The 11,068-nt window shown below is 54.6% G+C and overlaps 1 protein-coding gene and 1 pseudogene across 2 annotated transcripts; one reads left to right on the forward strand and one right to left on the reverse strand.

Moving 5' to 3' along the window:
* Positions 1-66: 66 nt before the first annotated feature.
* Positions 67-6,696, reverse strand: GPATCH4 (G-patch domain containing 4). The gene is made up of 8 exons (XM_027613249.2): positions 6,567-6,696; positions 4,280-4,417; positions 3,737-3,810; positions 3,542-3,634; positions 3,355-3,441; positions 1,918-2,009; positions 1,621-1,671; positions 67-1,411 (listed from the first exon to the last, which is right to left on the reverse strand). The coding sequence occupies exons 2-8, from the start codon at positions 4,356-4,358 to the stop codon at positions 574-576; spliced, it is 1,314 nt and encodes a 437-aa protein (XP_027469050.2). The 5' UTR covers positions 4,359-4,417; positions 6,567-6,696; the 3' UTR covers positions 67-573.
* A 3,277-nt stretch (positions 6,697-9,973) lies between these two features.
* Positions 9,974-11,068, forward strand: LOC113933296 (annotated as a pseudogene). The gene is made up of 2 exons (XR_004819382.1): positions 9,974-10,563; positions 10,722-11,068. The product of XR_004819382.1 is annotated as a receptor expression-enhancing protein 4-like (transcript).

Below are 11,068 nucleotides of genomic sequence, written 5' to 3' on the forward strand. Positions count from 1 at the left end.
CTCTCCGGGAGAACAGAACGGGCAAGGGGGGGGGCGCGCCTGTGACATTTGGGCAAATGAAAACCATTTTCAGACACGGAAAAAAGCTCTCAAGTGAGGTTCTCTGAGCCTTCCCCTTCCACTCAACGGGCAGCAAGACTATGGGAGGTTAACTGAAGGAATTTCTTTAGAGGCATCCAAGGAAACTAGTGTGTATTTGGGATGTTCCCAGGCCGGGAGTGGAGATGCCAGTCAGGACTTACACACAGGCTGGGAGCCCGAGCTGATGTTGAATAGTTTAAGGCTGGGGCTGGCGGCCTGTGGGCTGGATGCCATCTCACACCGGCCACGTTTGCAGGTGGCGTGTCCCTCCAGAGGGTGTCTGCGTCCCGCCACTGCCTGGCTCCCACGGGCACCTGAACTCTTGCTCTCTGTCCACACTGTCCACACCCACCTCTGCGCAGCTGGAGTTCCGAGGTCAGCTTCCTCCTCGGGAGGGGCTCCTCACTGCAAGGGTGCAGGAGACCTGTCGACTCAGGTCTGAGGCTTCAACTCTTCCAAAGGAGTCCGTGGAGTCCCACCTTGACCTGACCTTCAGGCTGTCTTCTGTTTCTTCTTTCTTGCTCTCTGGTCGGGGCCGACTCCAGCCCTTGCCTGCTGCCACCCCTTATCTGTGCTGCTCGAGCCGGTGTGCAACCCGCTCTCCACCTCCCTAGTCCCGCCGCCCTCATCCCCTTCATCCCTCACATCCTGCTCCTCTTCCTGGGACCTCCGTCTTTTCTTCTTGCTTTTCCCCTCACGGTGCGCTCTGCTTGCTGCTTCCCCAGCCCCACCATCTGCAGCAGCCCCCGCCACTGCTGCTTCTGTGTTTAAGACGCCCTCCTCCCGCTGCCGCCACCTCTTGCGTCTGCGGCAGGGCTTGGCGCGTGCCCGACTCTCCCCCTGCCCCGTCCCGGCCCTGGCCGCAGCCTCCTGGCCTCCTGCCCCTCCGTCCGGGACCGCCATCTCTGCGCGCTGCTGCCTCTTCTTCGTCTTCCTGCGGGGCGGGGCAGCTTGCTCCCTGCTCTCCCGCTCTCCAGATCCACCCATTCCTGCGGCCTCTCCGTCCGCGTCCCCGACAGCCACTCCTTCCCACTCATCTGCCACCGCTGCTTCTGGGTTCTGTCTCATCTTCCTCCTGCTGCCCCCACCGGCCTGGCCCGCACCTCCTGGCCGCTCTTCTGCACTCCCAGCGGCTGCTGCACCGGTGGTTGCTGCAGCCTTTCTCTCCTCTCTTTGCTTCCTTTTCTTTTTCTTTTTTTTGGGGAGCTTGCTCTCAGACTGCAACTGAGGGGTCCCAGGGTCCTGTCCTTTGAGACGAGCCAGGAAGGCCTGCTCCTGGGCCTCCAACCGGGCAAGCTTAGCCTTCATCGTGATCCCAAGACGAGCGGCCCTGAAACGGGGGGGGGGGGCGGGGGGGGCCCAGGTCAGAGCAAGGTACGGGGAAAACAGGCCTAGTCCTTTGCAGTTGCAGGTGACACTGGTGTGTGTGTGGCAGGGAATCATTCCCCTGGCGGGAGAAGCGTACAGAAGGGGCACAGACCAGCCTCAAGGGCTTGTGATGGGGAGGAAAGAGAGCCCAGGGAGCTAACCACTACTTACTTGTGTGCTGTGCGCCCCTCACAGGCTTGGAGCAGCATCTCATCGGTCAGACTGTTGGGGGGAGATCAGAGATCACAAACAACTCGTGCAAAGGCCTGACCTCTCCTGCTCTCTAAAACATCCCTTCGACACTGAGCTTCCTTTCAGGACCTGGCACTTTCTAGGTGCAGGAGAAGCAAAGATTAGTACCACACGGTTCCACCTGAAGAAGCCCAGTCAGGCCTGAGACTTGGTCCCTTCTCTTGAGATTCAAAGGCCTCTCCTCCCACACACCCCCAGCCCTAAAGTGAGGCTCACATCTTTGGAGGCTTGCGCCCCCGGCTGTCGTCTTCACTGTGGCTCTCCCAGTCCTTGTCTGGCTTCTCCCCACCTGAAGTCAGTGTGGCCGCCTAGAAGGAGGGAGACAAAGCCCACTCAACAGCACTGCCAACCCCTCTTCCCTCCCGAAAGCCCCCTGAGGAACTGGCAGCCACAGGCAGAAATTTGCCACCCCCGACACAGCTCCCTGCAGACCCACAGAGGTGGACTGCAGCTGTGGGGCGGGGGGCGGGGGGGCATCAGTGGGCAGACCAAGAAGGGATGGGGAAGTGCTCCGGGTCATCAGGTCCTCCTGGTGTCCCCTGGTGGTCGTCCCGTGGTGCCTCTCACCGCCCTCCCCCACACCTACCACAGTGCTTGTATCTAAGCAGACTGAGAACCCACTATGGGCCGATGGGTTGGGATACAGAGTAGAACGGGAACAAGGCCGGTCAGCCCAGACGGAATCTACACATGGGGCCAAGGGAGGATGACAGAACACGGGCAATCATAAAGTGTCGCCTGTGCTGGAAGAGGGGTACCGATCAGACTTCAGGGTTTGGGGACGTTTCAGGAACTCTGCTCCAGAAGACCACCAAAAGTGGACAGGTAAAGGGAGAAAGGCAGCAGAATGCTGCGGGCAGGCAGCAGGAAGAGCATGTGCAAAAACCTGCAGGTGAAGGAAGGTGGCACCTTCAAAAGAACCTGATCCCATCTGGCTACAAGTGTAGAGGCCCCGAGAGGGGTGAGTGCAGGACAAGGCTCAGGGCCCTGTGAGCCAGTCTGACATATGGGGATGGTCATCCTCGGTCAGGGGTGAGCCAGAGCCCCAGTGAAATGTGTTAGCACTCTGGCAGCTGTGGCGGTGAACTGACAGACGGGGAGTGAGACGGTAGGAGGCTGTGAACGAAATCCAGCAGGAGAGGGCAATGGCCACAGAGGCGAGGAGAAATGGGAAAAGCTTGCTACAGAACACGGAGCGCCCTTAGCATGTAACAGATGGTCACTGAATGTGATCTCCCTTCTGCTGTTGCGCTAGAGAGCGTGAGTCTGAAGACTGCGATTCTAGTCCTGCCTGCAAGCCACTCTTCCCTGCTTGTGGCCACAACTGCAAAATAGAGGATGGGTCAGGTAATCTGTCAGGTCTCCTCTGGATTCTAAGTCCTTTGCACCGGACCTCCCCTCCCGCTCTGCTCTGGCGGCGCCTGCCCGTGCCCCACCCCCCACCCCCAGACCCATGGGACCTGAACGTCTAATTCTGCCCAAGGGTCTGGGCAGTCTAAGCAAGCGACAGCGAAGCTGCTCACAGGACCTGACAATGTTAGGACAGTCCTAGAATAGGTATGAATGGGTAAGGCAGATGAAGCAATGGTTCAGGCCCTGGGAGAGGCCAGAGAAGGAAGAAGGATGGACCCTCCCAGCCCCAGCCCCTAATACCTTCACAAACTTCTGATACAGCATGTTGGGCTTGGGATGATTACGGCCGGTGGTCTCCTTAGAAAGATGCCTTAGCCGTACTCCATCCTGTGGGGGGGTATCAGTGAGTGGGTGACGTGGGTGTGCCCCTCACCCCACACGTCCCAGGCCCTCGTGGTCCACACGCCCATCAGTCAGCACCCCATACCTGCCCAGCTTCCACAACCAAGCTGGCCGCAGCCTTGTTGAAGAGCTCGTTCCACCAGTGGTCTGTGAACTCCCTGGCAGGGTCATGTCCCACCTGCCAGGGGAAGAAGCATGAACTCCAAGGGCCTGTCCCTGCCCTGTCCCTGGGGCCCCCCTCTCCACCCACACTGACCTCCCTCCGCCTGCCCAGTCTTACCCCGTGAGTGTCCTGCTTCAGTGTCACCTTGAGGGCCTGGGTGATGCCATTCTCCTTCCGGCCCAGACCTTTGCCTGGAGGACAACGAGTGATGTGGTTTATTCTCCTGCCTGCCCCAGGCCCTCCAAGGCACCAGCACGGGCCACTCCTTGCCACACCGCACACCGAGCGTTGGGCCTACACCGTCCCTGGGGGATGCCCTCCAGCCCCCTCCTTCTGGTGCCTGTCCATGCAGTGTCCCTGCCTTTGTCTGAGCCCGAGCCATCTTCTCCTTCATGATTCTTTCAGGACAGAAGTCATGACCCTTCCTCCCTCCCCCAGTCCTCCCAAACACTTCTTTCTCACGACCCACTGTCAAATTTCTTCCACTCGCCCATTTTCTGGAAAAGTCAGACAGTTTCTTCCACAAATTTCCCTTTAAACTGTCTTTTCCTCCTCCAGCTGAATGGGCTACATAAAGGTAGCCCAGCATGACGTTACTCCCCTGGGCACTAGGTGGGCAGGGAGCTGGGGGGATGTGGAAGGGCCCCCCCCCGGGATGACCTTGCGTCCATCCATGCTTTCGCAGCTGCTCCTCAGCAAACTTCATCCCACGACTCTTGACCTCTGGGGTGATGCTCATGGTGAGAGAGGAGTCCCAATCCGCAAGCCCTCACCACAGAAGGTGACGCTGTCATCGTCCTTTTAAGAGAAAAGGAGAAAGTGCCCAAATTACCCATCAGCTCCATCCTGACTGCTGTCATAAAAATTCTTTTCTGAACCTGGGGCAGAGACGAAGGAGGTTGGTCTTTGGGGGAGCTCCCTGTCTGACCACCGAGAGATCATCAGCATGTCCAAAAGTCAAGGAGGACTGGTGTTGTTAATAACACCTAAATTTACGGACAGCTCACCACATGATTATTTCATTTAATTCTCCCAGCTCGGGAGGAGTTCCTAACGTTCCATTCAGGAAAGCAAATGAGGAAACGCGACTTGCTCTGGGCCACACAGCTAATGTGTGTAAGAACAACCAGACGGCCTGTCCGTACAGTCCCGCTCTTTACCACCACGTGGTACAGCTCCCGAGATCCAATGCCACGTAGAAACAAAGAGGTAAGGGGTTTTCAACCTGCGTTATGAGAACACTCAATGGAGCCCATGTCTTACACCCATGCTCCAGCACTCTATCCTCTCAAGTGTGGGGGCTCCGCACCTCTTCCCCACTGCCGCTCTTCAGCCTTGCTGGAACAACACCCCTTTTGAAACCGTCCAGCTTAGGAACGGCACCCTTACTGAGCATTTCATGCATAACAGGTTGATTACACATACTGTTGTATTGTCTTATTTAATCCTGATCGTCCTGTGGACAGCTATTATCTTTAATTTACAAACAAAGAAAAGAAAGCCTGGCCTGGGTCACGTAGCTAATAAGAGATGGAACTGAAATACAAGCCCAGGCTGCCTGCCTCCGAAGTGGCCTCTTTCTACCCTATCAGTTACTACTTGCATTTCTTTATGGTCATGCAGATGATCCACCTTTTGGAGCCCAGAATGGCATTATCCAACTTACATACAAATCTGCCTCTGAAATGGTTAAGCTGGCTTATCACACAAGACACACAAAACTAAGACTACCACTGCTGACTTAGCTCACTAAAGTTAACTTGGATTAAGATAATTTATTATAAGGCGCCTGGGTGGCTCAGTCGGTTAAGTGTCTGCCTTCCGATCGGGTCACAATACCGGGCTCTGAGACTGAAGAGTAGCAAATTCAGGACGACTTACATTTCTGTTCACATTTCTACTGTGAGGGATGATTACCTGAAAACGTGATACCTTTTTTTTTTTTAAGATTTTATTTATTTATTTGACAGAGAGAGAGAGAGAGAGCGAGAGCAGGAACACAAGCAGGGGGAGTGGGAGAGGGAGAAGCAGGCCTCCGGCCCAGCAGGGAGCCCGATGCGGGGCTCGATCCCAGGACCCCGGGACCATGACCTGAGCCGAAGGCAGACGCTCAACGACTGAGCCACCCAGGAGCCCTGAAAACGTGATACCTTGAGAGTCCTGACAGAAAAGCACTAAGTGAAGAAATGGCTCCATCTTGCTTCTTGAATTTGTAAGAAAAGTAAAATTCAAACACTGGGGCCTTTAAGACCACCTCAAAACCCGGCCTCCTCCCGGAAGTTACCTCTGATCTATCAGCCCCCAGATTTTAATAACAACAATAACATCTAACACTAAGTCATTTACTCGATGCCAGCCTGCTAATTGCTTTACACAGATCATCCTATTTCATCCTCCCGACAGCCTATTTGGAAGTGTTATTACCGACATTTGCAAACAAATCGCAGAGAAGTTTATTCCTTGCCTAAATCCAATAGCTGGCAAGTAGCGGACCCAGGCTCTCAGGCATCCCAGCACTGGTGTTCTTCATTACCCCTCGGCCTCTTACAGCTCTGTGTTTCCTGACCTAAGGTTTACCACCGCACCCATTCGAAACTACACGCCCTGGAAATCGGAGTGGGGCTTTATTCAGGACCCCCACGCACTTAATGCAGGAGTGAGAATGCGCTCAGTCGCTATGACACGGGTGCTTTAACCTACTGACAATGGTAACTGTGGACAGAAGCAACGAGGCCCCAGGCTGTGCGCCGCAGTCTCGTGAAGGCTGCGAGCGCGCTTTCTGGAACCACTTCCTCTCCGGTCAACCTCAGCTTTCTAATGTTAAAGCCGTCCGGGGCCACTCTTCTGACAGCGGTTCCAAAGAGCCGCTATGTCCCTGGCCTCGTTAGGTCTAAATGCAGCCCTCCTGCCGCAGTTCCACCCGGTAAGGCTACTGTGCTGCTCCCACCTTCACTCCTGAGCCCGGTCTCCGACTGCCACCGTCCGGGGGGCGGCAGCTGCTCACCGGCACCGCGGAGCCCTCTACGCGCGAACACGTGCGTCCTCCGCCCTGCGCGCCGCCATATTCCCGGAAGTTCGGGGTCGGTCCCTCTAGGCTGCCGATACCATAGAGGCGCAGGCCGCCCAGGAGTCCCGGTGTGGGGGAGGCTCTCTGGATTGCACTGTTGCAGCGGAAACTCGTCCGCGCGCGTCCGTTTTCGGGCCTTCGGCGGTGTTCTACTTCCGGCCAGCCTGCAGCCCCCGGGCGGCCGAGGGCCTCGTGCTGACCGGCCCTCGGCACGCCGAGAGCGGCTTTCGCTGTGATGCTGCGCCAGTCCCGGACCCAGAGATGGGGAAGGAAGCCCCGGGCAGCGCGCAGCGGCGGCCCGAGCGGGGTGTAGGGGCGGCGAGGGAGGATCCCCTCGGGGGTGGTTTGCAGGGATGAATACTCAGCCGCGGGGACAGTCGTTGGGAGGTTTCAGTAGGTTCACCAAACACTGTGCGGGCACCTGCCCCGTTGGAACTGTTGATGCGAAGATGCGGAAGACGCGCGCCCTGACTCCGGGAGACCTGCTCTGGCCGGGGCGGTAGAGACGCTGCGTGGGGCTGGAGGGCGCGGGGGGCACGGAGCTAGATGCGGATCCCGGATCGCGCGCGGGGCTGGGGACCTTGCGCTTGCCTGGTAGGTGTGAGGCTCCTCTGAGCAAACTTCGCTAACTGCAGAGAAGTTGCCCATGCCCCATCCACACAAACTGTGCCTAGGCCTGCCTCGCCCAACCACCCAAGAACTAAAACCTGACCGCCCCCCCCCGCCCACCTCCCTATCTCAGTATTTACGGTAACTCAAGCGCGCACCTCCCCAGGAACCACAAAGAGAAAAACCAGCATTTCCCGGTAAAGCTTTGTCGCATTGCTCAGTTTATCACACTCATCTTCATCAAATTTTTCTGTAAAATTAACTTTACTTTTATTAGTTAATTTATTTTGGGGGGGGCAGAGGGAGAGAGAGAATCTCAAGCACACTCCACGCCCAGTGCTGGCAGCCTGGGGCTCCATCTCCCCACCCTGAGATCATGACCTGAGCCCAGATCAAGAGTCTGAGGCTTAAGCAACTGAGCCACCCAGGCGTCCCTAACTTTACTTTTTTAATATATGCTACATGGCGGGGCGCCTAGGTGGCTCAGTCGTTGAGCATCTATCTGCCTTTGGCTCAGGTCATGATCCCGGGGTCCTGGGATCGAGCCCCACATCGGGCTCCCTGCTCCACGGGAAGCCTGCTTCTCCCTCTCCCACTCCCCCTGCTTGTGTTCCCTCTCTCGCTTTCTCTCTCTCTGTCAAATAAATAAAAATTAAAAAAAAATGAGGGCAGAATAAATTATTTAAAAAATATATATATATATATGCTACATGGGGACACTGGTTTAAACGATGGATCTTGCTTTGTGGAATTCTAGAGGCACCAGCGATATGGGATGCTTGGAAGGTACTCCTCAGAGGCTATTTCAGTAGGGGAACGTTCTGTGAATGGGAGTCACATCTGAGTCCTTTTCCCATTCGCCACTGATTGTGAGACCTTGAACAAGTCACTTCTCACGAGCACTCTTTCCCTGGTCTGTAAAATTAGACTATTGGGCTAGTTCAATCATTTTTACAAACTTGGCCTTACTGTGGTATTTCGGGCTGCTGAGGGAATTCCACAGACCCGGCTTCAGCTTCCACCATGTCCCCTTCCATCTCTCTGTCCCCTCTACCTATCCGAGGCCATGTATCATACTGTGGTCATGGCAGAGTTTGGAAGCTCCGGAATGAGGCAACCTCAAGGGCCCTTTCCAGCTAACAGTTTGTGTGTGGCACACTTTGCAGCCACGCCACAGGCCTAGTGGCCACAGTTCTCTGACTCAAGTTTCCTAGTGTGACCTAGGGTCGTGAACTCCTTGCTCTGCCTGACTCACTCATCCAGAGGCATTTGTTAAGGGTCTTCTGTAGACCAAGGGCTGGAGGTATAAAAATGTCCAGCCTTTGTCCTGTTGGACCTCACAATCTTGTGGGGATATAACAAGTTACCAAGGATTTATGTCACTGAGAGCTCCGGCCAGGTTAGGACAGTGCTGGGGCCCCAGTGCAGGGCCCCCGGGAGGAGCTTTCTGAAGGATCCCCCTTGAGGGTGCAGGCCCGGTCCCGGGGATTGCATGGGATTGCAAGAGAAATGGGCCTCAAGGAGTTCCAAGTTGCATGGTTCTCACGCCTCCTCACAAGAGTGGGAATAGAGGCCATTAGGACAGAGCAAGCGTACGTGACTATGTACACGATCTGATATGCAGACAGCAAGATGCATAGAAATTACAGTAATATTTAAAAATGGAGAAATTGTAAAGAACCAAAATATCCCACAAAAGGAGAAAGGCTAAATAAATTAGTGTAACTGTACAATGGACTAATACGTAGCCTTAAAAAAGGTTGCTGAAGAAGGACTGAATAACTTGGAAGTATCTATGATACGATTAAAGTGAAAAAAGCAGATACAAAATGGTACCTATATAGTAAGGGCTCATCTGTGTTAAAAATCCATATGTAATAGCATCAGAAGGAATAAAACACTTAAGAATTTAATAAAGGAAATGTAAGACTTGTACATGAAAACTACAAATTGAAAGAAATTAAGGAAGATCTAAATAAATGGAAAGATGCCTGTGTTCATGGATGGGAAGACTTACTGATGTTTTAGGTCACATTACCGTCCAAATTGGTCTCCAGATTCCATACAATCTCCATCAAAATCCCAGCTGGCTTTTTTGCATAAATTGACAAGCCGATCCTAAAATTCATATGGAAATTCAAGGGGCCCAGAATAGCCAAAATATACTCAAGAAAGAACAAAATTGAGGGACAAATTCTTCACTATTTCAAAATTAACTACAAAGCTACAGTAATCAAGAGTGTGGTTCTGGCATAGGATAGATTTATAGATCAATGGAATAGAATTCAGAGTCCAGAAATAAACCCATACATTTACGGGCAATTAATTTGCAACAAGAATGCCAGGACAGTTCAGTGGAGAGAGAATACTCTTTTCTTTTTTTTTTTTTCTTAAAGATTTTATTTATTTATTTGACAGAGACACAGTAAGAGAGAGAACACAAGCAGGGCGCCCTTCTAAAAGCCGCCCTTACCAGCTCCCAAGCTGCTTCCTCCAAGCCCCGGCCTCCTCGCCTCAGCCCATGGGTCTCCCCACTCTTCAGGCTCTGCGTACTGTGGAGTTAGGGGGCGGCGGGCTCCACCTCTGCCAAGGGGCAGCCCGAGCGCCCCTCTGGTTCCCACACTTCCACTGATTACCCCCTCCCAGCCCCGCGTGAGCGTCCCCCTGGTCATCTTTTTGTGGGGGTTCCCCCTTCGTCCCAAGGCTGCAGGATGGTGTCCTGGATGATCTGTTGCCTGGTGGTGTTGGTGTTTGGGATGCTGTACCCAGCTTATGCTTCCTACAAGGCTGTGAAGACCAAGAACATTCGTGAATATGTCCGGTGGATGATGTACTGGATAGCCTTTGCACTGTTCATGGCTGTGGAGACCTTCACAGACATCTTTATTCCCTGGTTCCCTTTCTACTACGAGATCAAAATGGCCTTTGTGCTGTGGTTGCTATCACCTTACACCAAAGGGGCCAGCCTGCTTCACCACAAGTTTGTCCACCCATCCTTGTCCTGTCATGAGAACGAGATTGACACCTGCACCGTGCAGGCCAAGGAGCGCAGCTATGAGACGGTGCTCATCTTTGGGAAATGGAGCCTCAACATTGCTGCTTCAGCCACTGTGCAGGCTGCCACCAAGAGTCAGGGTGCACTGGCCGGGAGGCTGCAAAGCTTCTCCATGCAGGACCTGCGCTCCATCCCTGATGTCCTTGCCCCCGCCTACCAGGATCCCCTCTACCTGGAGGACCAAGTACCTCGCCGCAGGCCACCCATTGGGTACTGAGCAGGGGGCCAGCTAGACAGCGACACCGACGATGAGTGTTGGTCAGACACAGAGGCAGTTCCCCAGCCACCCAGCCGGCCCCGAGAGAAGCCTCTTGGCCGCAGCCAGAGCCTGCCTGTGGTCAAGAGGAAGCCACCGGTGCGGGAGGGCACCTCCTCACGCTCCCTGAAGGTTCGGACAAGGAAAAAGACCATTTCTTCAGACATGAACAGCTAGGGTCTGCAGAGCCTGGTCTAATCTTACCTCTTGCTTTATGGGGCGCTGGGGGCTGTTTGGAGGGGGCCTCTGGCTGCACGTCTGACCTGCCTACACCAGCCGCTCAGGCTCTGTCCTCCTGGCTTCTGGTGTCGTTAAGGGCCAGGTGCTGCCGGGGCCATGCACAGGGCTATACCTGTAATGTACCAAAGCAGGCTGGGCCCAGGATTCTATTTATTGTCTTTCTCATCCTTCTACCCTCCCGGGTGTGTGGGACCAGAGTCCTTCCCAAACCTCTGCAAGTGA

This window comes from Zalophus californianus, chromosome 10 (assembly GCF_009762305.2).
Source record: "Zalophus californianus isolate mZalCal1 chromosome 10, mZalCal1.pri.v2, whole genome shotgun sequence".
In the NCBI taxonomy this organism is placed as follows: Eukaryota; Metazoa; Chordata; class Mammalia; order Carnivora; family Otariidae; genus Zalophus; species Zalophus californianus.